The sequence below is a fragment of the Achroia grisella genome, unplaced genomic scaffold (genome assembly GCF_030625045.1).
Source record: "Achroia grisella isolate CSIRO2021 unplaced genomic scaffold, CSIRO_AGI_Agris_v1 utg558, whole genome shotgun sequence".
Taxonomy (NCBI): Eukaryota; Metazoa; Arthropoda; class Insecta; order Lepidoptera; family Pyralidae; genus Achroia; species Achroia grisella.
This window is the reverse complement of record NW_026712938.1, coordinates 334,397-361,873: the sequence shown is the minus strand read 5'-3', so window position 1 is coordinate 361,873 and position 27,477 is coordinate 334,397. Positions and strand designations below refer to the sequence as shown.

Below are 27,477 nucleotides of genomic sequence, written 5' to 3'. Positions count from 1 at the left end.
ATTTTTCATGACAAATCCCATCATCGTAAACATGTATGTATTTAGTTCCGCATGTTCAATAAAACTAGATGGATACTAACAAGGTAATATGGGATCAACATGGCACAACGTCACCTCCTATATTATCATTTGATAAGACAATACAGGAGGGTAAGGTGTCATGAAAAAAAACTTGCACATGTAAAAGTTGTACATCAGTTGTATTGTATTTATTCTTTCCTGTTAACATGTCTCTACTCACAAACAGCCGCTTAACACAATTTACGTGATAGACAAATACACTGTGATTTCATTTTGTAAATAGCATATAAAACTCTAGAAAGATAGAACATCGAGTTTGGCAAGAATTTATAATAAATAAAAACCATAAATACTTCTACATAGTATTATATACAGGATTTGAACATCTATTATTCGACCGATTCAAGTTGAGCCTCGTCAACGGATGGGTCTTTCCGTGTTGCAATTGTTTTTTATTTTGAGCTTTGGACATCACAGACGAAACCACCATGTTGGAGTAGTCGATGGGCGCGATCGAGACGACGGTGGGCGCCAGCGGCGGCCGCTCCGGGCCGCAGCCGGTGCGCAGCGCGCCGCAGAACGAGTTGCGCAGCGGCGGCCCGCGGCCCTCCGCCAGCCGGCACTTCTTGGAGACGGACTCGCAGCGCGCGCGGCCCGGCCGGTCGTACCGGTCGACCAGCACGCGCACCGACACGTCCTCGCCGGCCGGCGGCGACGCGGGTGCGGGTGCGGGTGCGGGCGCGGCGGGCGCGGCGGGCCCGGCGCGGCCCCGCGACCGCGAGCGGCGTACCGCGTCCGCCTCGGAACGTGCCTCGAATTCCTTTTTGAGGTTGCTGACGAGCCCGGCCGCGGCGGGGGCGCGCGCGGCCGGCGGTGCGAGCGCGGCGCGCGGCAAGTCGCCGTGCGAGGCGCAGGCGGTGCGGCGGCGGCGCAGGCCGGCGCGCGCGGCGTTGGCGGCGGGCGCGGAGGCCGACAGCCGCCCGCTCCACGTGGACGCGCCGCGGTCGCGCGCGCTCTCCATTCGCGCCGCCACCTCTGCCAGCTCACCCAGTATGGCACACGTTTCGTTGAATTTGCGCACGTTGTCGGCTATGTCGCGGGGCTCGCGGGGCGCGCGGCGCGGCTCCGCGTGCTCGCTGATACTGCCGAGATCTACCGCGGGCCGCTCGTCGTCGCGGCGGGCGGCCTCCTTGCCGCGCTTGGGTGCGTCGTCGCGGGCGACCGGCGCCCTGCCGCGCGTCTCGTACGAGCCCCAGGACGAATGCCGCGACAGGTCGGGCACCACGGCGCTGTCGAACGAACTCCACGAACTCTGTCTGCTGGGCGGCGGCGCGTCCTCGTCGACCGCTCTCTTCTCCTCGCTCTCTATATTACGGTCTACTAAATTTAAAAAAGCGTCACTCGTTTTTGTCTTTACGTCGATTATACCACTATCACTTTTTACTATATTATCACTGTCACTTGTATTCCGATTGTCCTCTACCCTGGACCACGAAGCTTCCCCGGGATCCCAAGTATGTATTTTGTCGTCTTCTAAATTTGAATGGGAATATTTGTGACTTAAATTTTTTGACGGTGATGATGCCTGAGGTTGCTGTTTACTAGGTGCGTCAGACATTTGCAATACGGGGGCTACCGAACCATCAGATGATCTTACACTAGATGAATCAGTTTGATTTCCAGTGTTCGATCTCGGATGTCTTTTATTGAAATCTCGACGTTCACTGGACGCTGCGTTCTCTATTTCATTTACAATATGTTTCACTGATGGGGCTCCTTCCTCTTTCAGCCTTATAATCTGATTAGGTGATACACTGTAAGTTCCATTTGCATAGGGCATTAATATATGTCGAGTTTCATAGACTAGGTTTTCTAGAGAGACAGAGGTAGGCGGCAACAGCTCGGAAGCCAGTTTGCTATCCGGAGACCATGAATGCGGCCTACCAATATAAGAACCAGTCAATGCCAGGACTAGAGGTGTCGGATCCAATATTTTACTCTCTACTTTCGAAGTATTTTTTGGCGATTTCAAATTGGTTTCCGATTTCGATCTTTGCAATTTTTCTTTGTTCTTCATGGCATCAAGTATTCCTTGGTAAGTCTCTAGTTGACTTAAGAAGTTTGTGTTCGGTTTTATACAATTTCTTTTCGCTTTCACATGCTTTAGAGCCTTCTCAAAGTTCCAGTTGAATGCCTTCATTGCATAAGCGATTACAACGGAAGCGGATCTGCTGATGCCCATTTTACAATGGACGAGTACTTTCGAACCTTCATTCCGGGCTTTGTTTATATACTTGTATGTGTTGTCCCAATGTTTAAGAAGGTCAGTTCTATCGTCGTCATACACTCTTATATTTAGGTAATGGAACATACCTGGGAAAAAATTGTCAATCTCTCTTGTCACATTTAATATGTGCCTTACACTGAAACAATAAATTTATATTATTATTTCAATGTTTTATGTAGAATATAGTATTAGTATAAAGTGTAACACTATTAATAATTATTTCAACGGTAATATCACATTAATAGTATCACTAAGTAGGAAGGAAAGATCCCGCCAATTTCTGTCATCAAGTAATTTTCCTATACAAATTGCGTTCTGTTTATGAGGATTAGGGGAGCAAAATTACAAATCACATGTTCAATTGCTTAGAAGTGCTGAGAAATAGCAACGCATTAGAGGTATCACGGGAGTTATAATCTATTTATATCTATAGGCCATGGTTACCACTATCCATTAGATTAGCTACATTGTTTTGTTTGCAATTTGAGATAGGTAAAAAAAGTATCTTTTGATATAAAAATTAAAAAAATAGATATAACAGTTCATTTTCATTACATACCCGTTTCGTTGTAATTCTTCAAGATTGCTGGCGTTCCACTCAGAACCAAGGTAGACGTGATCGAACACCTCAGTGGGTGCATCCATCTGTCCTAATATAGTGAGCATCTCTTGGTCTATAAACGACTTGTATTCGGCAAGGTCCATATCTAATTCGTCCTCTAGCCGTCCGCGGATCACTTTGCTTGTTACTTCATCTATATCAACGCTCATCATTATTTCTTTCAATGTACATCGGATAACGCGCTCTGTTTCGTCTCTTTTTCGAGGCCTGTTAAAAATAAAAACAATCACTTGTTATAAATAAAACCATGAATAAGTTAACTCATAGCATTTATAATGAGAAATAAAATTATACATTATATTATAGCACAATTTTCAGTTCACATCATGTAATAATTGTATATTTATTCAAAACATCTTATTTACTAACGAGCCTTACGTTCATTGGACTTCGTGTTAAAGGTAAAACTAGATAATAACAGGAAAAGATTAATAAACGCTACAGTGTACACCGAGCTTCCATTAATGATTAATCATGTTATAAAAAGTATGTAAGACAGCATGTTTTATGATGATTGTTCATGTCCTGCAAATCACATGCATGCATACACGTATTGTAATTGACGCATTGGCCGCTGTCCGATCCTTAACGAGGCCAAGAAACGGGGTCTAGGCTCCAGTACGCGTGATGTGTTATGTATGCTGATGTGTTAATACTTAATTATACAATAGCTGAAATTTTTAACTGAAGTTTTACATTTGGTTCCTGTAATTGTAGACGATATGAGGAAAACCTATTATTCCGAACCAGCTATGACACGCGACTTACATCGCCGGCTAACATACCACAGTCTGACATCGTGCGGCAACTACTCCAGGGCAGTGGTATTTGATATTTATACTGAATGTGCGATCATTGTGTCTGAATTAAAGAACAATTTAAAAAAATGTCACTCGTTCTCTCTCAAATATCTAGAATCTAGATATTTCCCGTTTTAGTTTTATCTGCCTAAAACCGTTACATTGGCTTTGTAAACAAAACTAAAATCAAAGTGTGTTCCGAACATACTTTAATTTTATGTTTGTTTAGCGGATAGTAGTATTGTTTTGTTTATTGATGTCTCGCTCCAACAGGAAGAAAAATTAATATATTTATATTAAAAAATATGCCTGATTTTTTTAAATATAAATATATTCATTAATGTTTTTATGTTAATCAATTTTGTCAGGTGCATATATAATTACATACATAAAATGTGTACTACTGAAATAACAACAGCAACGTGCCAGCTAGATTTATTGCTTTTAGCCAGGAGTTGCATTTTATTTAGTGCCTGCGAACTGCAGGGACTAATTGTATATTTTGTCAGTTTACTTACAAAATATACAATTCTGTTTTGTAGTGCGAGATCAAAATGGAAGTAGACACACCCACGATTGCAAAAGAAGTCAACAAAATCGATACAGAATTGAAGAGGATAGAAATATATTTTTTAATATCTCATGCAAAGATAAGGCTCTCGCTGTACGTTATTTTACTGTTGTCCGCAAAATGTTTGGATGGCCTCTACGTTGTGAAAGAGATTCAATTTAGAGAAGACAATAATTGGTATATATAAGTAATGCCACTTGCGTAATGAGTACACGTATTTTCTACCTGTGATATAGCCAATATTATATTCTCTATATTACAAGTGGTCAACTAATGTACTGAATGAAAGTCGTATTCAACAGTAGACCATGAGAAATCGAAGAATCAGAGTAAAGTTGGAAGTTAAGTGGAACTCACTTCAGCCTGACCGAATCCGGTGACGGTGGCCGCCGGGACTCAATGCAGTCCATCGCATGCCACTCGTTGAGGCAGGAGCGGTCCGAGTCGATGTGCTCCTCGTAGTGTGCGCACCATGCATGCGACGCTCCGCCCGCGAAGTGATTCAACGCACGGGCGCGGCTACTGGCACGGTGCAGGGTCTGTAGAGCAGACCTGAAACATGATATGATATTTAGTCAATTACTTTGAATTCCATTGATAATGCTTCTAAGACAGTGTTTCCCAACGTGTGGCCCTCGCCCCACAGAAGGGCATTATGACTGTTAAAGGGTTAAATTCGAAAATGGACTCTTCATTCAAAATTATGTGTGAATTTCAATTTTTATTTGTTTTGAAAATTTACTTACTTTTTCATTAACAATCTCCTAGTGAAACCTATTATTATTATGTTTCTTAAGTGAACAATTCAATTTTTTAATGTTATAAATCTTATATATAAAATTCTTGTGTCACAGTTTTTGTTCCCATACTCCTCCGAAACGGCTTGACCGATTCTCATGAAACTTTGTGAGCATATTGAGTAGGTCTGAGAATCGGCCAACATCTATTTTTCATCCCCCTAAATGTTAGGGGTAGTCCACCCCTAAATTTTTATTTCATTTTTTAGACAAAATTTTTAGTTTCTATTTTTTTCTGATACAACATACTAAAATACATACAATCCTAAATTTTCACCCTTCTATCATCAACCCCTATTTTTTTATAGCGTTATTAATTATTATGGCAAAACGTTTGCCGGGATAGCTAGTTATGTATATTATTGAGGGCTGTTATGAGAATTTTAGAAAGGCTAAGATTAAGGGCATATCATGGCATGGACTAAAAAGGTTGGAAAACAAGGCTCTAAAAGACAAGGACTAAGGACACCATTGTCAGATTTGTACCACGTCATGCTGCTAAATCACTTAGTTGTGCCTTTCTTTGAATTGTAGCCGATTTTGCTTCATTATGACGCTCATCCGCATGAGTTGAGTCTGATAGCATTCCCACGTGATTATTTCATTCGGTTTGAACAGCTCAGTAGTAGATAACGCTGCTGGTCCCACCAAATACAGAGCATAAGCTTCATGCCATGAATATTTACCTTTGCGAAGAATGTTAATGGCTGTCCGGGCAGTCCCATGACTTTTTGCGCTTGGGTTATCATAGCGAATCCACTTTTCATCGCCAGTGATAATGTGAATCAAAAAGCCCTTCCTTTTTTGGCGTGAAGAAGAACTCCCCGCAAAAACGCTTTATCTGGTACGTAATTGGACAAGTTCGAAACAATATTTAGTACTGTTGTATACGTTTCAACCCAATGGTAGTAGCTATTTAAGACGACCACAGAATGTAGGTTTTAGCGGGAAGACATTGCAAACTGGAATATTGAAACATACACTGGTGGCGGCCTCTTGATTGAAACGCTTATTATTAATTCAAGTACCTTATATATAATTATATATATATGATACAAAAATGTAAAAAATGAGATTTTAGACTATATAATAAGAATTTTCTTCATTGAGACCACATATCACAAATCCACCGCATAACTAATTGCTGTCAAACACAGCATCCCATTTTTCAATCTAAAAATTCGGACTTACGTGTATTAATTTTGAAGGAATTGAATTGTATTGGAGAAAAAAGAAGTTATGTCCAAATACGATGTCGCATAATATACTTAAACACAATAAATATTTTAAGCGTGCATGGCAATAGTTTTCATGTTCGTTATTTTCATTTAATGTTAGACATAGACACCTATATAAATACCTATGCATTGTAAATAAAATGGATTTAAAAAAAAAAGTAATTCAATTGAGTTTCTTGCCAGTTCTTCTCAATTGGATCTATATACCGAACTGGACGGTAGGGAAAAAAATTCTAATGTAAAAACTTGACGTTCATAAGCGGCTAAAATGTCCTACATGATGCTAAAATGCCCTAAATGATTTTTGAATTTGAAGTTTATTAAAAAATACATTTTTGTACCAATGTCATCGATAACCATCATTTGAGACCGTGTGAGCGAAAGTATCCTATTTTTTAATCAAGGTTATTTTAATTATTATTTATCAGCCAAATTTGAAACTTGACCAAGAGAATTTATTATAATAAGTTGCTGTAGTAAATCACTGAGCCACAATGCTCGTAAAATCTATGTCCATTATTACAAAATTTCACTAATCACCAGGTTATACAGTAACGAAAATTGTATTGCAATTTATTACACTGCGAACATAAATATATATCGGTATAATTACATCACCAACACAAAAAATCTTAGCTTTTGGATTTTAGATTAAAATAAACACGTATACTGTAGAATAATGAAAAGAATTATATATAATTTATAATAAGGAAGTAGAAGTAATACTGACTGATTCATATATTAAACCAACTTTTAACAATTCGAAGTAGAAACTTGAAATTTAGTGTATTTTAAAATTTCAAGTTTAACGACTGAATCATCCCTAAAAAAGGCTTTTCGCGTAATTTACACAGGGACTGCAAACAACGGGTTCCGCATGTATTGTTAATTCATATGTAAGAACTTCTTTAGGACGCGATTAATATAGGTAGTAGTAGGTATGTATTTGCAAATGAATACAGTAAACGCTACTGTATTCATTTGTTTTGTGCTTTAAAAATATTAACAGTAACAACCAATCGAGTAAGAAATGCTAAGTGGTGTTCTAATGTAAGAAACTTTAATTGGTGTTGTTCGTTAATGAGCTTATTTAGATAAGTCAATACAAACAATAAATAATTAAGCGTACAGCATGGAATGTGAAGATAAATAGATACAAATATAATTTAGTATAATCTCACATACTCACCACATGGCCTGTACTGACACTGGCTTGAATATGTGTTGTTCGTTGCACACGCGCACACTAAACCCTCTGTGGACAATGAATATTAAATTAGTTATTGTTCTTACTTAAAAGCACACTGAGGCAAATGATTTCTTGTTATTGTTCAATATATCCTGACAGGGGGAAGGGGATTGTTAGTAATGTGGACTAATGATCCCATTAGCAATGCACCATGTCAGATCGACCTCCACGCGGTTCCCCTGGGAACCATCGTGATACATTCCCGGTGAATTTCTCACGTTGGGCTAACTGATCTGACTTGTTGATGTTCATCCTATCATCCTCCACTGGAACCCCGCCAGCGTAAATCATTAGCGCAGGCGGGTGAACTATTCCATTATCATCCTTTAAAAAAAAAATATATATCCTGACAGGAGGGATGGGAATTGTTAGTAATATGGACTGCTAACCCCATTGCTAGCAATGTCAGGTTGATCTCAACGCTGTTTCCCCTGGAAACCATGGTAGTAGATTCCTCATTCCTCCATCAGGATGTGAATTTACCACGATGGGCTAACCTGACCTCATGCTCATCCTATCATCCTCCACTGGTGTCCCGCCAGTTAGTTAGCGCGGACGTGTGCACCATTCATTATTGGTTTTTAGGTAAGTATAAAATGCCGTAAACATTTAATATCATGCCTTTACCTCTATTATAAATACGTAAAATACCAATATAAAGCGATAACCAATAAAATAATACCCATAAATGAAAATTCATTTCAAAATATTCTGGTGATTTTTCCAACAATTCATACAACAACAAAATCATACAATTTCGGATGGGTCATCAAAATTATTAAATCAAAATTTTTTATCTACCTCTAAAATTTCTTTATTTTGTACATGTACTTAGAATTCAGAAAAATCGTGGGACTCTGTCCTAAGTACATTTTTGAGCCTCAATTAATTTCTAATCTTTTATTAAATTATATATTTCACATAAAAGTATGAAAATGGATAGATTTTAGCTTGGAATTCCTTTCCGTTCCCCCTTTATGAGAAGACCTGCATGGAGTATATAGATATATTCTTATATTAAAAAAATACTCACCCGTCACCATCGAGTTTGATGGACGTATCCGCAAGGACCCTCAGCACTAGGCCGACAGTGGTGCGCTCGTTGCAGTCAATACCGAGGAGTGCCGCCTCCTCGCTACGGCACACCACAACCAAATACCTGGTGCGCCCTGCATGAGCGCTCTCCAATTTCACCGCCTATATGGTAAAATACCGTCATCTTAACGTTTTGATTTCCTGTTCTATTTTTATTCTCTTTATTTTTTTATGCTAGGTAGTTCAAACAATTTAATATAGTAAGTAGAAATAAGTAAGGTTAACATTATCTCATGTTATTCGTTGTTAATGAAGTTAACTATCATTATAATGTATGTTAAAGATTACAATTGACACAAAGTTTTATTTTCTAAATTCTAAAATAGTTGTAGTTAAGAAAGTAAATCGACGCTATTTCGACGTACTCCCTTACAAATTCGTATATTTTAATAGTAATAGCATGAAATATATTTATTGAGAACCATTTTGAGCGTTTCCTCGGGGCGCAGCAGGTAGAACATGGACTGCAGATGATGTTGTATATCAGGTTGGGGATGAGCTCGCGCCGACGCCCGGCGCTGGTCTGCGCAGCCACACTCCGACCCGCCCAGTACCAACGCCGCTCCCTTGTTCGCAAAATAACACTCATTGAGGCTGAAATAGAAAAAAGAAATAATTTATAACAGAACTGTACATAAATAGTTGTTTTAAGGCAGTAGTGTTAACCGCACTTTATAAAAATGGTCATTACCAATATTAAAACGATTCAGGAGCAATAAAAAAGAGTCGGTGTCCTTCAACCAATAACACAATATTCGCATGAGTTACTCGGCAATAATTATTTTTTAAATATAATGCAACCGCGAAATGTATGAATGACGCCATTTTTAGTAAAGTTGCTGCAATCCGTCTTGGTGTAGCGTTTAACCTTCCTTTCACCGGAGCAGTCTCAGGCCGCGGTTCGATTTGACACTCGTCGCGGAGGGACGACGCGCTGGCTGGCCCGCCAGCACACTTGTTTTTCTGCTTCGCCTTCGTAACAAGTAATGATTACTCATCGACTTCCCCAATACATATACATATAATAAATAAGCGATGCTTGCTACTGTTTCGACATCTTATTTATATTTATTTTATTATCGTTCTAATTTATGACGTTAGAATAATGTGTTTCAAAATTAATGAACAGGTACCTAGTAGCTAGCTCGTGCATTGTAATCTCGGATCGTTGCGAGTCTGGGTCTGGGTCTAAATTATATAATATGCTTTACATTTTAACGACAAATTCATAGTTTTATAATTTATTACTATCTGTGATACTGAATTACATAGAACAGACGACACAAATGTCTCTTGTGGACAGTCAATCCTAATTCTGAGGTAAACGTGTGTAAGTATATAGGTAATCTATACATATAAATAAAATTGGAGTGTCTTTTGTAATATTGAAATAACCGTTTTTAGTACATGCATATGAAAATAAATACGGTACATACACCAAATTACTTTTTTTTTTCAATTTTTGTCTGTCTGTCTGTTCTGGCTAATCTCTGAAATGGCTGGACCGATTTCGAGGGGACTTTTTTGGCAGGTAGCTCTGATGTAATAAGGAGTATAATTATTTTAGAAAAATAAAGTTATATTCACGCGCGGATGAAGTTCCGGGAACAGCTAGTATTAAATAGAAAAATAGATGAGCCCGCAACTTCATACCCATAGTATTCGAAATAACAATAGTTTATAACTTATTTGTCTGTAAACCTATTGGAATAAAACAAACAAAATTTTAAGAGAAACTTGCCACAATACATGTGAAAACCACACCCCAATGGTTAAACCGTTTTTAAGATAAGAACGCGCAAACGCACAGACAAACCGGCATAAATAATTGTATTGGAATATATTGCGTAGTTCTCCAATATTAGTTTTTCTCATTAGTATCTTAATAATATTTAATATTATAAACAGGAAAGTTTGGATGTTTGTTACTATTTCACGCAAAAACTACTGAACGGATTTTGATGAAACTTTACAGTAATATAGCTTATGCATCAGAATAACACTTAACCTATATTTTTTATTGAAATTTAACGCGGATGAAACCGCGGGCACAGCTAGTCTTACATATAATAGATCTCTTAACTACAGCAATCAGTTATATATATATTAAATATATTAATATACAAGGAGAAATACGATGCGGTTAATAATAAAAAGCAAATAATAATTAGACTGTGTGACGGTAGTTAAGATAGGCCATGATTTCAAATGTCGACTTGCATTAATAGTGGCAAGGGCAGTTGATCTCAAGGTTCATTAAAAATAACGGCGGCGGGTTGCCAAAGCGGCGAAGCCCGCCCATACAAGTCATCGGAACATGAGTTCTGTAGCAGATTGGTAGAAGACGCCCGCGCCGAACATACGCACGCCGCGCCGCCAGACTGTACCTATATAGTAATAGCAGGAGTGCGAGCGGCGCGTTGCCTCCTCTACCGACTACTTGCCTCGTCACTTTACCGAATTCGGCGAACCACGCGTCTACGTCTACGCTACTATTGAGGTGTCACGCCGTGCAACTAATCAACTAATTCAGTAGATACATAACTGTAGGCGGGGCAGACAGACTCCGTACATTGAATAATAGTTAGACACATCTATATCTGTTGTCGATTTGTCGATCAAGAAGTCGATTTTATATTAAAATCATTAAAATTCTACGCTATTATGTACGTACTAACTGACATAGGGAAGGAAATAAGTAGTCATACTTATTAACTGCTATTATAAGTGATTTATTATCGTGCACTCCTCGATTTTGTCAATACCCGTCGACGAAACATTAAAATTGTTCATACGCAAACAAATAAATTAATACCACAATAGCTTCGAGTAAACTGTCCACGGGAATTGAAAACTATGAAACGTAATTGTCCCCCTCGCTTTTATTTTTAAGTATGCGTATTAAAAAGTTACCAGGATAGTGGCTTGTATTTAATATATATATATATATTTTATATCATTATATACATATTTAATATAAATATTATAATGCAAATTAATAATAAAAAGACAGCGTGGTTTCAATATGAAATACTAACTTTCATATTGAAACCACGCTGTCTTTTTATGGAGCAAAATTACTGTGGAAACCCAATCGAGCATGTTCGATACACTTTCGATACCTTAGAACAAATAACTAAAGCACATTGTTCTTCACGACTCATTTACATTCCGATATTACCTGTAACTTAGTCTATGTTTTTTTAAGATATAAATATAAAATATATCTAAAAAACACATCTGTGTCTGTCTGTTGTGATACAATCTATGTATATTCACGTGAAACTCCATGAAGATCCCATTTAGTTGAGAAAATATAAACAAAGACGAATTGAATAGATAAATAAACACACTTCGCATTTACAATATTAGTATGAATAACTAAGTTTACATTATTGATATGTATCGTACTTACACCAAAATCAATCCTATTTGATTTATGAAATGGACTTTCACAAGGAGAAAAGAATAATGAAAATATGTTTTCAGAAACATATTATGGACCTATAATTTTGACTATCTTATTATTAATATTATAAATGCGAAAGTTTGTAAGCATGGATGTTTGTTACTCTTTCACGCAAAAACTACTGAACGGATTTTGATGAAACTTTACAGTAATATAGCTTATGCAACAGAATAACAGATAGGTGCATAGGACATAACGCGGGTGAAACCGCGGGCTCAGCTAATATACAATATATTATACTTTATACATATTTTGCGTTCAAACGTTTTATAATAGGTTAATTATTTAAATACAAGTTCAAGACCAAATGTTAAACGGGTAGGCGCAACGCGGGAAATTGTAGCGAACAATAAACAGTTTTATTTCTTCTAAATAATCATAGTTTGTACGATACTACACCTATTCGCACCACTAATGCTATAATTACTCAGTATTAAAAAAATACGCCAAGTTTGGTTGTACATATTGATGTCTCTACTACGCGTTTGTTTGTTCCTTCGCTTACTTCTAAACCACTATTGAATATATAGGAACTATTTTCACTGTCATTTCGTTATTTTTTTACGGAAGATATATATGATATATATGCTAAAAATAGACATGTAAACATGATACAATTTCATCAATAACTTTATTAACTATAAATATTTTACACTAGCTGTTATATTCGAATATGTATAAGGACAGAGAAATAAGATATGGATGGAATGTGTGAAATATTATATCAAGAAAGTGATGATTAAAGAGATGAACTGCAAATAGGAATGAATGGAAGGGAAAAATATTACGGCGACCCCAAATTATATAGACTAAGGAATTTAAGGTTTTGATAATTTTAAAATAGCTGGCTGTATCCAGAGACGTTACCCATGTGTATCCGCATAAAAAACTGAATACTTTACTAATGTATAACTATAGAATATAGTTTATATGTATAATATGTTACATTTAATCGAATACATACATCTTCCACGGAAGAGTAACAACATCTATCGATTCTTTTTATGTCTATTACATTGTATTGGAATATGTCCGACCATAATCCTATGTGTATATTATATCAGAACATTATAAACAACCTGCCTGTGATGACTGACAATTGCCGACCCAGAATTCATATAGGAATAGCATCATAGTTATGCGGTTAAATATGATATTGGTTATAACATATATACGGAAATGCAATGATACCACTATACTCTGATGTATTTTATAGTAAATACATAAGTTTGTAAATATAATCCATCAATTATAGATACTTGTTGATTTTTCTGATACACATATAGATAATGTTTACTTATCAAATAATCGCAAAACCTAAATGGATAGGGAACCAATTTTATTAACTAAAACTAATATTGTTATCAAAACTCATATATGAAATATGTTCAAATATTAAATTGTTGAAACGACTTATTTTGCGAAATTGAATACCAATGGCTTACCCCACCCAGATGAACAGTGCGTTACTGGTTATAATTTATGTAGTTGCTATTTTATATAAATGAAGGCGAATGGAAACGAAATAAAAGGTTATATTAAACCACAAATATCAGAAAGAGCAATCAATAATATGAAATTATAAATATACAGAAACAATACGACGACGAATTACAGATCACGCAGAATCTCCGGGAGAGGGGGGGGGGGGAGGTTTAGTACTAGAGATTACCCCACTAGACTCCATTGCTAACAATTCATTTACATATTGGACTTCATCCTCACCTAACCATACTCTGGTTCCACGCCAGCGTATACCGTACACAGGCACCATACCACTTTCCATTAAAAAAATAGAATTTAACAATTTTATTTATTGAAGGTATCTTACCTATTTGTACAAGAAGTAATACTCTATTACTTCTTGCACAAATATTTAGATAGGTAGGTTTTTCGCATCTATATCTGCAGTGAAATAGTACCTCATGCATGCGTAACCAGCGCAATCTCTGATATAATGGCATAACACCTTATCCTTGAAGCTCTATAGGCAAACGGAAAACAAAACTATTCTCTAAATACGCTTAAACCTTACTGTATCGTTCACTTCAGCGTAGGTACATACATAGCATAGAATTTGAAGTTCATCCACACATTTTTTTGCTATTTGTACTTGCTTAATTTTTTACTTTACCAACTGCTTCTGCTTATTCTGGTAGACTTATATAGATACAATATTGAACTCTTTACAAAAGGTATCTACATATTCTTAAAAGGCCGGTATCGCACAAGCTATACTAAAATTATGGACGTTTAAAATAAACAATGAAATCTCTGATTACCAATATAAAAAATATTAATTTCAGTTTGTGTTTTTTTTTGTGTAAACACTAATATTTTCGCCCATTAGAAACCGATATCAATAAGTTCTTTAATAGTATCGATAAATTAATTGTGTTTAATATTATTTACTCATAGTCTAAAATACAGCATATATACCAACATCCGATATTTGATACTGACAACATTTATATGATTTATACATCGCATATGGATTGGTAATAAGTATGTCATATACTTAACCAATTGAATGAAATTGGTTAAGTAATTTTGTGTTAACTAGTTTTTAGTACAATTAAAATATGCAATTAAAAAGGGGTGCTACATGCATTTTTGGGTTATACATCTGTGACGGTTGCATCCCTTAAGAGGGCATAAAACATGTATAAGCCTACAATAGAAGAGGAGAAAAAAACAAATAGAAAGATTTTGTCAGAAAAAGTAAAAGAAATTTTATAGAGAACATTTCAGTAATTTATGAATAAAATAAGTGAATAGTCGCAGTATTCAATACTACGAGTAATAAGTAAGCGAATAGATAGAGCAATACAAAACCTAGACGGTTTTGTATTGCTCTATCTATATCATTCGTTTGGGCATGAAAAATAAATGTACGATGAAACATCACAAAACAGAGATGTAATGTAAAAAGGCGGTAACAGGTTTCGGGCGAAACATACCTTTAACATGATAAGAAGACAAAAATTAAAACGCAAAACATACAGTGAATTTTGTAGATAAACCACAGCAGTGTTAAATTATTTCGCCATAGGAAAGGTACCTGTTTGCTACATATGTATACCATTATGACATATAATATATACTTTGTATATTGTAAACCCCAAAAAATCAAAATTAGAACAGATCGTAAGTTGAAAGACGAACACTTACAAGCGGCATTAATTTGGTGTACACAGGAAAGCAAATTGATCAAAGAAATCGGTACAAAATTCAGTCATCAGATTTGATATCATAGGTCATACCTATAGCAAATTGCATTTATCTATTACAAACAGCCTATTTGTCTAACAATATGAAGATATTTAGATATATATAATAAATAACATATCTATACATATAAATAAAATTGGAGTGTCTATTTGTAATATTGAAATAACCATTTTTACTGCATGCATATGAATATAAATACGGTACATATTCCAAAATAACATTTTTTACAATATTTGTATTTCTGTCTGTTTATTCCGGCTAATCTCTGAAATGGCTGGACCGATTTTGACGGTAATTTTTTGGCAGGTAGCTGATGTAATAAGGAGTAACTTAGGCTACTTTTATTTTAGAAATTTTAAATTCCACGCGGACGAAGTCGCGGTAACAGCTAGTAATAAATAAATAGGATTATATGATATTGGGCAAATCGATAATTATTAAAGTACCTACTTTTTGTTCGTAATGAGCCATTTCCTTATGAATCGTAGTGGTTATTTTCTCAATAGTATCCCACTATACGTCCTAAAGAAACATAGCTATTATTTATTGATTAACTAAACTTGTCAAATTGTATTGTGTAAATTTAAATATATGCTATATATATTTGTACATGTACACAAAAGTGTAAATACTGTTATATTTTTTTTATTACTAACTGAACCGCTCAGCTACATCTATAGTACATCATATTTTCTCCGTGTTAGCAACTTTATTCACTGCAGCTCATCTGTTATTGGTCGCAGCGTGATGTTTTAAAGCCTAATGCTTTCCTCGATAAATTGGCTATCCAACACTAAAAGTTTTTATAGGAGATATCCTCCTAATATCTAAACTCACAGAACTTTGCCTCTATGTAATATTAGAGTAGATTAAGTGTTCCAAAAATACAAAGAATTCAAACACAAAAGACAGCCACAGATAGAAAATATATCATCATCATCACATAATTGTTATTTTAAATAAAAAAAATGCATACATTTCTGTACGTGTTCTTATCATAATTAATTAAATAATTTATTAGAAATATGTAAAGATATTTTGATTTTCCACTAATGTCATCATAACAAATACCAAAGTTTTTTTCATATTAATGAAAGAACATATTGTATACCTGAAGGCGACCATGTCGGAAACATAGAATGGTAATCCAAACTATAAGTAAACAGCGCACTATTGGCGTATCACTATACACAGCACGGGCACAAAAACATTGCGGCTCTGTGGTCGCAATTTTCTCGTCGGATGCGGTAACGTCAAGTGTTGGTACGTACTGCGTATGTCAACCGAGAATGGATGGTGCATTTGGTGCACCACACCGACCGCGTCCGGCGACGTGTCCCGATCAACAATAAGGTGCGTGCATCGCGCACATATCGCGTACATACTCGCTCGTAGAGCCCACCAGATGAGCGACGTCATGACTTCCCTCCTAACCGAGCACACACTGCCGCTTAAATATAGAAACACGATGCAGAACAGGAACACGAGGCAGTCGGGAACACGCTTAGCTCTATACACGCCGTTATTACTATACGTTGGCGTATATAAATAAAACAATAATAGTTATCATAATCTCATAAATAACAATATGAGCTATCTACGAGGATACCGTACTACTTAATTAACGTGTACAACACGAATTACAAAGCGCAACATTCGTTGTATGAATTTATTATAATAAGGTCACACTTTGCAATAGACATTCAGATCGTGAGGATTTGTCCCTGATATTTATAAAATAACCAAAAGGTCTAACAAAACCTCTGACTCTGTTTGAATTATATTCTATGAATCGAAAGGATTCCATCTACCATTAACCTTTAAGGATAACATTTAAGTGAAACGCAAACGACTATCATGATCAATAGAGGGTTAAGGCATGTTCAATGTAAATTGTTCTAACTTACGAAAATAAAATACATAGTTCCTTAGTAACATTATTATAGGAAAAGAGGGATCGTTTCTTATCTCTTGCCGCCTTAAGAGAAGTGCGTCCACGCTAAAAATGTAAAGATACGATTACGATGGATATTCGTTCTATCGCCATTCAGAGACCTTGCGAGTCCCCTCACCCAAGAGTGATACTTTCAACCGAAATTCCGCTGTAAATATTTATGTTCCGCTCTACTCGGTTACTCTATTATTATAGTAAACATAAGGGTATATTTTTTGTTAGTCTGAAAATTCATTAATATATCCTATGCCTTATCTAATGGACAAAAATTCTCGCGGTTATTTAGTTATTGTAGAAAATTTTCATAGTAGCACGTTTTGAAATACATTTTATTTCAAATTTCATGATGTTTGTTGAAGGAGTCATTAAGGCTGCATGTCCACTACACCTCTCCATACACGTTTTATATTTGTTGTAACAAAACCTCGGACTCTTTTTTGTTGTTCATTAATACAATGAAAAATTTCTACATCATATTTAGATTAAAGAAATACAATAAAAAACAAAGACTTTTTATTCTAGTCAAACAATATGTTTCGGTTTCACGGAGAAATTGGGAAGTCCTCTAAAATGAATGAAATATATAATATATCGTCAGTTAATTAATCTGCATTCTGATCATATAAAAACTGATTTGTTTTTTTATTGAAGGACGTTTTTATGAAACCTTTTCTTCCGTATTACAGAGAATGGAGAAACCTATAAATTACATCAACATGACAACCTTGAGACTGTTATTAGACCGAACTCTTGTAGGGACACAGATTTTAAGTTACAGTAGGTACACATATAACCAAAACTACATTTTGATCACAGCATTTACGACGATTTTGAATACAAAGTAATAATACCTTTAGACACTAAGCATCTGTTAATTTTAAACGGTAAAATATGAGTACAGCATCTCTAATAAAGCACAGTATTTCGTAAACCGTGTTAACTGTTAATTATTACAATAGCAAAAGGCATTATATCCTACCTCTTGCTGACACGGTTACCAACATCCTCTTCAAGATTTTCTGTTGATTTTTCTGTCTCATCCTGTAACAAAAGTTTTGAATAGTTATGTATACAATTTGTTTCAGATTTTACTAATCATTAACATGGTGTTGTTACATACATAGCTGATAATGTTATTAGGATTTTTGAGAAATCATATAAACTCGTATTACACACATTCTATCAATATTTAGTAATTTGTATCTAAATAAATAACCTCATCTTCTTTACACATTTACCTTTATCTCTTTTCTATATGTCTTTACATAAAAAAATTGTAAACTTGTAATGAGGCAAAATTTGGCTGTTTATTAGTTTGTTGATTTGTAGTATATTAAGGATATTTCTCCAGAATATGTTGTTAATACAATAATATATGTTGTGACTATTTAATAGGGCACCTAGAATTTTATCAATTACTTTGTTAATAATATATAGCATTGTACATATACTTTCTTTATTAATATTGTACAACTATTCATAAATAAATGTCGATTTACAAATGGTCCTGGGTATGTTGTTAGCGACAACTTTAGCATTTAAATAAATAAACAATTAACATAGGCAGAAAGTAAAAATCATTTTATTACTTTTTTTATAAATAGATACAAGCTTTATCAATCACATAGGTGTTATTCTTTTAATTAATATGGTTTGGTAATTATGGTTTTTACATGTGTTTTACATGTAGTAAATAATCTAAATCCTTAAGATTATAAATACATGACAGTATTTCTATATATGAGAGACGTCTCAAGATACTAAGTATTAAAATTTTTTTAGGTAAAGAATATCATTTGAATGTCTATGCAAATTAACTGTGATGAAGATATACTAAGATATACTAGGTGAACACCCGGCTTCGCTCGGGTAGATATTTCTGTAGTCATCGGTTCTCAAAGAATATTAAAGGTAAGCAAGGCATAGATTCGTAAAGCTTCGTTTATTGTATTTACTAAATACTATAGTAAATAATAAGTGCAAATGTATTTACACAAATAATTTTTATTTTAAATCAACATTCAAAATAAATTAACAAAACATATAACTTTTAAGGTTTATAAGGTTTTAGGTAAAACTTTAAGTTGGGCTAAAAAGGACTTGTATCCAGAGCCGTGAAAAATATTAATAGTAAAAATAATGTCAAATTTGTCTCGCAATTGGCCGATTTAAAGAAAAAACACATCTGTATACTCTTTTGTAATAAAAGTGTTAAAAACTATATTTTCGCGAAACGTCACCGACACATGTCAAATGTCACAGTTATTTGTGATGGATCTTTGGCGCGAACGCACGCGTAGTGTTGTTATTGCCTGTTCCATCACTGAAAAGGAGATGGACGAATATGGGAAAAAAAAATTATTGGTTGTTAGTTAGTGACATGAAAAGATGGCGACTGCAGTTTGTTTGTTAGTATCATTAGAATTTAACGAAATACTCCATAATCCGAATTTTGCGGATATATGTTGCCGACTCGAAATCAATATTTTTTTATGTTTTATTATTCACATAAGGTTTCGTTTGAGTCTACCGTACCCCTTGACGAAATTATTAATATAAAATTAATTTTAATTTCTAGTACCATTCAGTTAATTTGTGTAGACATTTAAATGATATTCTTTACCTAAAAAAATTTTAATCCTTAGTATCCTGAGACATCTCTCATATATAGAAATACTGTTCAATTTCTGTTCAGTTTCAATTATTTATAATCTATTTACATAATAGATTATAAATAATTGAAATTAATTGGAGTGAAGCTGCAAAGAGAAGAAATCAAAATGGGAATGGGAATTTAGCAACAATAAATATTAGTATCTATTTACATAAATAGTGGAATCTATTTATAGTTTCCATTAGCGGTCAGTCCCACAACATCATTCACATGAAATTTAACTTTATTTTTTTAAAAGTAAAATTAGCCTAAGATACATCAGCTACTTACTAATAAAAGTCCCATCAAAATCGATCAAAAATTGTAAAAAATGTTATTCTGGTGTATGTACCATATTTATATTCATATGCACGTAGTAAAAAATGGTTATTTCAATATTACAAACAGACACTCCAATTTTACTTAAATGAACAGATACATGACCTCTCTTGCATCATAAAATTTTTACATAGTATAAAATGAAGTCAATACCACTGTCTGTTTCCTTAGATCTTTTAAACCATGCAGCTGATTTTAATGCAATAGATAAAGGAGTGATACAAGAGGAAGGTTTATATGTATAGTACATGTACACCCATGCAAAGCTGGGACAGGAGCTAGTTTTGTATGAAGTATTTTCCATAATTCCTCCCATAGTATAGTCATAGTCCCATAGTATTTCAATTCATAGCATTCACCATTTATAAAAGACATACCTTATTGATATGGACCAGGCAAAAGATGCATTGGCAATAAGGGGAGTCATTACTAAGATAACAGTGAGCAAATATCAATTGAAGAGAAAAACATACTATGATGAAACCAAATTACATGAAAAAAAATATAAGTACAAATAAAATTAACTTAATTTCATATAATAAATTTAATTTACTTTTATCAGTTTATATGCTGATAAACATAAAACTATCTGTGGTCTGTTTTTTAACCTCAACTACTAAATAGACAGGTGTAAATGTTAAATATAAAAAAATAATATAATAATGTTATACCTGCGGATGCTGATATTTGAATGTCAAAATATGGGATTTATTTTAAGACAAGTTTTAAAATTCAATAATATATTTTAATTAATAATAAATTATAAAAGTCAATAATTAATTTTATAAATGAAGCAGTTAATCTTTATTTACTTAAGTATATCAATTCAAAAGAAATCTATTTTGATACAATAATTAATAATAATAGTTTTTAATTAATGATTGTTTTATTACCATAATACCCATAATATAAAATTGATAAAGTATCAATTTTATGTTAATACAGTTTAAGTAAACACCTACACATTATTTCTGAGTACCCTTTAATAATCAGTAATAAATATGAATTACAGATAGTGCCACAACAGTATTAAGGAATCGCTAAAAGCAGGCAACATAGGTAATGTCAAATTTGTCTCCTGGATAAAAAACAGACTGGTCTATACTTTGATGGACTAATAGACCTGTTCTAGTAGTTGGACTCTAATAGAATGATTACTAGTTCAATCCCCAGATAATACAAATATTTATATATATATTGCTTAGGCCTAGGTGTTTTCTATGTATAATTATTAAAATGTATTTACAAGAAAATTAAAAAATGAATACTATTATATTATGAACTGATTGAAACAAAAATATATATAATTTAATTTGACACTTTTCAAGAGTAAAGATAGAATTAAATATTACACCTATTCCAAGTAATAGGACAGAGGCCAGCAAATAATGATGGTAAAGTATCAGTGATATTCTGATAACTCTATCTAATTTACAAATGCAGTATACTGTTAACAGTCAAAAGGCAGTGAAGTCATATTATAATACAGAATATTAGGATATATAGAATTAACCAAACATGTATGTAAATAGTTGAAAATATAAAACTTGTATTAATTACAAGAAAAATATAATAAAAAGTGAATACTATGTATAGAACTTAACATCCACCTTATTTTCAAAGTCATGTTACTTACCGATTTCCTTGGTGTTTGCACGCTCGGGGAACGTCGAATTGTAACAAGTGCCATACCACATTTAACATTAACCAATCATTACGAAAGTATTCATTAATCGTAATAAATAAGGGAACTAACGAGTTATCATAGTCTGTAGCAGAAATCACGGAATGTTGATGCTTCAAATATCACTAATTATTTACAACAAGGACATTGTAGTAATACTAGCATGTTTCCAGTATGATCATAAACAGATGACTAAGTTCACTGAACCACAAAATCTAAAATACAAGGAACACAACTCAGGAATAAAACCTATATCGATAAAGGATTTTCTATTCAAAGACATAGAGATAGTATAATAAAGTTTTACTAAAATGGATTTGATTTGCAATGCACAGAGTATGATTATATGAATGACATGATGACATCGGAAGTGCTTTCTAATATAGTACTCTGTGACGGATCCAAAAAACAGCCTACGTGCCTAGCCCTTAAAAAAAACTACTGAATTTTCACAGTGCATATTTCAATTACTGTCTTCTAATTAATTCAGTAAATTCAGTGTTTAAAATATTTTCAACTTTTCTTGTTTTACTGGAAACGCATTCTTATATCTCTATATAATCTGTGAACAAAACATTATTTTATCTATAGCTGTGGAATTCGTCTATGTCTATGATGGACGAATAAGGAAAAAAAAATGTCTGTGGTACAGAAAAAAGCGCGGGAACTTTCAAAGCGACTACACGTATTTTTTCGCGCTAGTTTTGGAAAATAATATTTTATTGAGTTTTTTTAGTCAAAACTAGTAAAGATGACGAAGAGGAGCGGGAAGAAGCGAAAAAAGAAAGAGGAAATATCGGATGATACATCCGATGATATTAATTTTCTAGGGTCTGACTCGGAATCGGCACCTGAGGATGTGGATAAGTATAAGGCATTTCAAATACCAGATTATGTTCGGTACTATCCTGAGGATGGTGGAAACTTTGAATACATTGTATTTATGGAGAGTACAGATAGTAATAAGCCAATCGGTGATAGGGATATGATGTCCTTAGCTACTAATTTGAAAAAATATAATAAAGGAGTTAAGCAATTATTAAGGATGAATAAATTTAAGATCGGCGTCATTTTTGAACGCCCCGGTTTAGCTAATGCAGCCTTAGTTAATAAAAAATTTCTAGACGGATTTAAATTAAAGGCAAGTATACCAGCTTCAGCCACGGAAGTAACTGGAGTAGTTCAGCATGTTCCTACGCATCTATCGAACGAACAAATATACTCTAATATAACCAGCTCAAAAAATATTGTTTGTGTACGCAGATTCATGAGGCGTATTAAAGGTGATGATAACACCTTTACAATGCAGCCAACTAAAACCGTCTCCATCACATTTTCCTGTCCTGTACTTCCTGACACCGTCGACCTGAATAGCTGGCGCTTTGTAGTGAGGCCTTACATACCTCCTGTAAAGCAGTGTCTTAAATGTTTAAGGTATGGTCACATCGCTAAGTTTTGTAAGAACGCTGAAAGATGCTCAGTATGCGGAAATAATCATAATTTCAGAGACTGTTCGGCAAATATTAACGAAGCCAAATGTTGTCACTGTAATAAATGTATAAATTAAGAAAAAGAAAATAGAGGAGAATAAAAATAAAGTACAAAGTTATGCTGATATTGTTAGAGAGAAATCATTTCCTCAATTAGGCAGTACCAAAACTTCACCTTCGGCACAATTTATATCCCTACTTAATTCTGACCAAATTTTAAATACCCTATTAGAATCAATTGTTAAAATTATAACATTGAATAGAACCAATGACAAAACAATATGTACAGAAAATATAAAACAAATTCTCCTAGAGACTCCAGAATAAAAAAAACCCAGATAATCTTTCTTTCTTTATGGACCATATAGTAATAGTCCAGAGGAATGCACAAAGTTTAATAAGTAATCAACAAATCTTTACACATTTTGTGCTGGCCGCTGCCCCCGGGAGTCGGAAGGCGCGTCGGCAGGCACCGAGTCGCTGGTACGCCCGGACGTTAATCTATCCTCCTCGAGGTGAGAGAGTGCCCTTTTCAAAGCACTCCCTACCTGAAGGGCCTCAATCATAGCCGCGGGCGCGTTGCGGGGTGAAGGACCAGGTGCCTTATAACAGGCACCACGATGAGTCGTCCTAAGAAGGACGTTCGGTGATGACGATGCGATGGTGACACGGAGATGACACGATGCGTGAAGACGGCGATTGTGGTTGTGAATGAAACGATGATTCTTGATTTTCAGGATGCAGGGGCGAGAATTTCTTCTATTCCGGAGGTGCTTGCTCTAGGCAGAGGTCGATTACACTACGCAGAGGACAATTGCACTACAATTGTAGCTCTATTGGACGCTACTTATATACGATTATTAAGCTGCTGGCCAGCGGACCTTTGGCTACCTATTTTCCTCACCCCTTTGTGCAATTTTTATTATAGTTTATCAATTTTACAGATTACGATTATATGTAATTTGTGCATTAAACAGTAGTATTTGCCTTAATCTACAAATTTGTCCCTATTAAAGCGACCATGCTTAATCTGTTACTATGTAACAATGTTCTATTTACCAATTTGCTATATCTAATCGAACTTATTTCTATACAAACTATAAACTATTTATAATGTTTAGGCGGTGGTCCGGAACACATTTTCCATCGGAGAACAATATTCATATTACTCTGATATCAGAAACCTGGCTAAAAGCCTACTATAAATTAAATATTAAAGGCTTTAACATTGTTAGATTAGGACTCAGGCAATGACCATAACGGCGTTGCAATTTTAGTTCATAAAAGTATAGAATTCAGTAAAATTGATACATATAGTGATGATTCCTTACAGAATATTGCGGTACGATTAAAATATAAAAACACAGAAATGTCAGTTGTTAGTTTTTATAGCCCAAATAATTGTAGTCCACGTTTTAACAAAAATAAATTCAGTAATCTTCTTAATAGTATTCCAGAACCCATGTTGGTTGCTGGTGATTTTAATGCTCATCACACAGCATGGGGTTGCTCGTCTATTAATGCTCGTGGTTGTGACTTTCTTGAATGTATTGATGGTAACAACTTGGCCATCTTAAATGATGGTACACCGACTACAGTAGGATCACACAGATGGCAGAGTAATGCAGTTGACCTTACTATTGCATCCCCTTGCTTATCTCTTGCTTCAAATTGGATAGTACATAATGATCCCATAGGTAGCTACCATTTACCTGTAATAACAAAAATAGTAATTAATAACAATTGCACTAGATTACCAAAATCCTTAGATTATCGCAAATTTCATAATTATAATCTTATAGATTGGACCATGTATAAGAAGACCACAGATAGTTTGTTACAAGATTTTGCACTTTACACTTATAGTAATTCACCCCTGCAGTGTTATACTAAATTAATTGATATTTTTAATTTAGCTATAGACAAATGTTTTATATCAGAATCAAAACCCATAAGCTCTACAACTGATATTCCTTTTAAAAATAAAAGGATTCCATTACCTTGGTGGAATGAAAAATGTACACTTGCAGTTGATAACTCTAAACAGGCATATGTTAATTTTAAAAACAACCCATCAGAGACAAATTATATTACATTTAAAAGGTTATAAGCCAAAAAAAAGTTAATACTTAAAAAAGAACAATCAATTAGTTGGGATAAATTTTGTGAAAATTTTAGTCACACCATCACCCATTTCCAAAATTTGGAATACTGTTAAAAAATTCAATAAAACTTATGTATATAGTCAGATTTCAAATAATAATTGGATATCTGATTTTCTTAAAAAATATACTTCTGACACTGTCGAGACCCAATTTCAATCACACATTAATGAAAATAGTAACAAATTAAATTATTTAAATAAACCCTTCACTTTTTATGAATTTAATGCAGCCATATCTACCCGAAGATATACAGCATTTGGTCTCGATGGCATACCATATAAATTATTAAAAAACCTCTCTTATACCTCTAAAAATATTGTTCTATGTATTTATAATGCACTGTGGAAAGATTCACTTATTCCTTCCAATTGGAAAAAAGATTGTATTATTCCAATTTTAAAACCAAACAAAATTGCAAATGAAACAGATTCCTATAGACCTATAACCCTGACATCCTGCATGGGAAAAATTTGAGCAATTATTAAAACAAAGACTAGAATTCTACATAGAGAATAATTGTTTATTACCAGCAAACCAGTTTGGTTTTCGTAGAGGTAAATCTGCCTCTGAGAGTGTTACTCATCTTCATATTGATATATTTAAAGCACTTAAATGCAATGAAGTTTTGATTGGGGTATTCTTTGATATTATTGGTGCATTCAATAATGTCAATCATCACATTCTCACTCTGGAACTTGTTTCTATTGGTATACCTGGAAAAATTATAAACTGGGTCTATAACTTTTTAAATGGTAGAGAAGTTTTTGTTAAAGTTATCAAGTAGTTAATAGGACCTCGTCTTTCTTATAAAGGTGTGTGTCAAGGTGGAATACTTAGTCCACTACTCTTTACCCTCTACATACACAAACTTAATTTAATTTTAGGATCACATGTTAGGAATCTTCAATTTGCAGATGACCTTGTTATATACTTTTCAGGCCCAGACATTAATAAAGTTACAGAAGTAATAACTCATTGTTAAGATTAACAGATTACTTTAAATACCTCAATTTAGATGTAAGCCCTGACAAATCTAAAGTAGTAATATTTTCTAAAACTAATAAATCCTACAAAAACATTAAAATATTATATAATAATTCACAACTACCTATTACTGCTGAAGTTAGATTTTTAGGTGTTATTTTTTGTAGCAATTTGTCTTGGAACAAATATGTTGATTATTTACTAGGTAAAGCTTCCAAAGTATTTAATATTATCAAAGCTCTATATAAATGTGATCCTAAGATCCTTTTAATGCTGTACAAATCCTTGATTTGCAGCCACTTTGAATATGGCTATCTATGTTTTGGTTCTGACCAAAACAAGCTTCATAAACTTGAAGTACTTCAGAATACTAATTTAAGATACATAACTGGTGCAATGAAAACAACCCCTATAAATTCCTTACAAATAGAGTGCTGTATACCACCATTAAACCTGAGATTCTAGTACTTAAAACAAAGATTCATCCAAAAATTATTATTCTTATCTAAAGACCCACTCTTACAAAAGCTCAAACATATTACTTCTTTATTTCCCCTTTCTAATTCTAAAACAGTTCCCTACATACTTCATGATTTCTCTGACTCAATCAATATTGATCAGCAATACAAAATTCACAAAAGCAATAGATTTTGGAATTGTTACCATGGGCCATTTGAAAGTAAATTTCCAAATATTAATATTGTAATTGACTCTGGAGTTAAGGACAAAACAAGAAGTTTATAACAAGTTATCTACATTTTCAACTCATGAATACATATTTACAGACGGTTCTAAAAACGAATCGGTAACATCCTTTGCTCTATACTT

At 34.2% G+C, this 27,477-nt stretch overlaps 1 protein-coding gene across 1 annotated transcript; it reads right to left on the bottom strand.

Moving 5' to 3' along the window:
• Window positions 1-3: 3 nt before the first annotated feature.
• On the bottom strand, window positions 4-22,331 carry LOC131848421 (protein phosphatase Slingshot). Its single transcript, XM_059198268.1, has 8 exons — window positions 21,963-22,331; window positions 18,314-18,375; window positions 9,103-9,274; window positions 8,619-8,782; window positions 7,526-7,591; window positions 4,659-4,853; window positions 2,868-3,137; window positions 4-2,444 (listed from the first exon to the last, which is right to left on the bottom strand). The coding sequence occupies exons 1-8, from the start codon at window positions 22,014-22,016 to the stop codon at window positions 377-379; spliced, it is 3,051 nt and encodes a 1,016-aa protein (XP_059054251.1). The 5' UTR covers window positions 22,017-22,331; the 3' UTR covers window positions 4-376.
• Window positions 22,332-27,477: the final 5,146 nt, after the last annotated feature.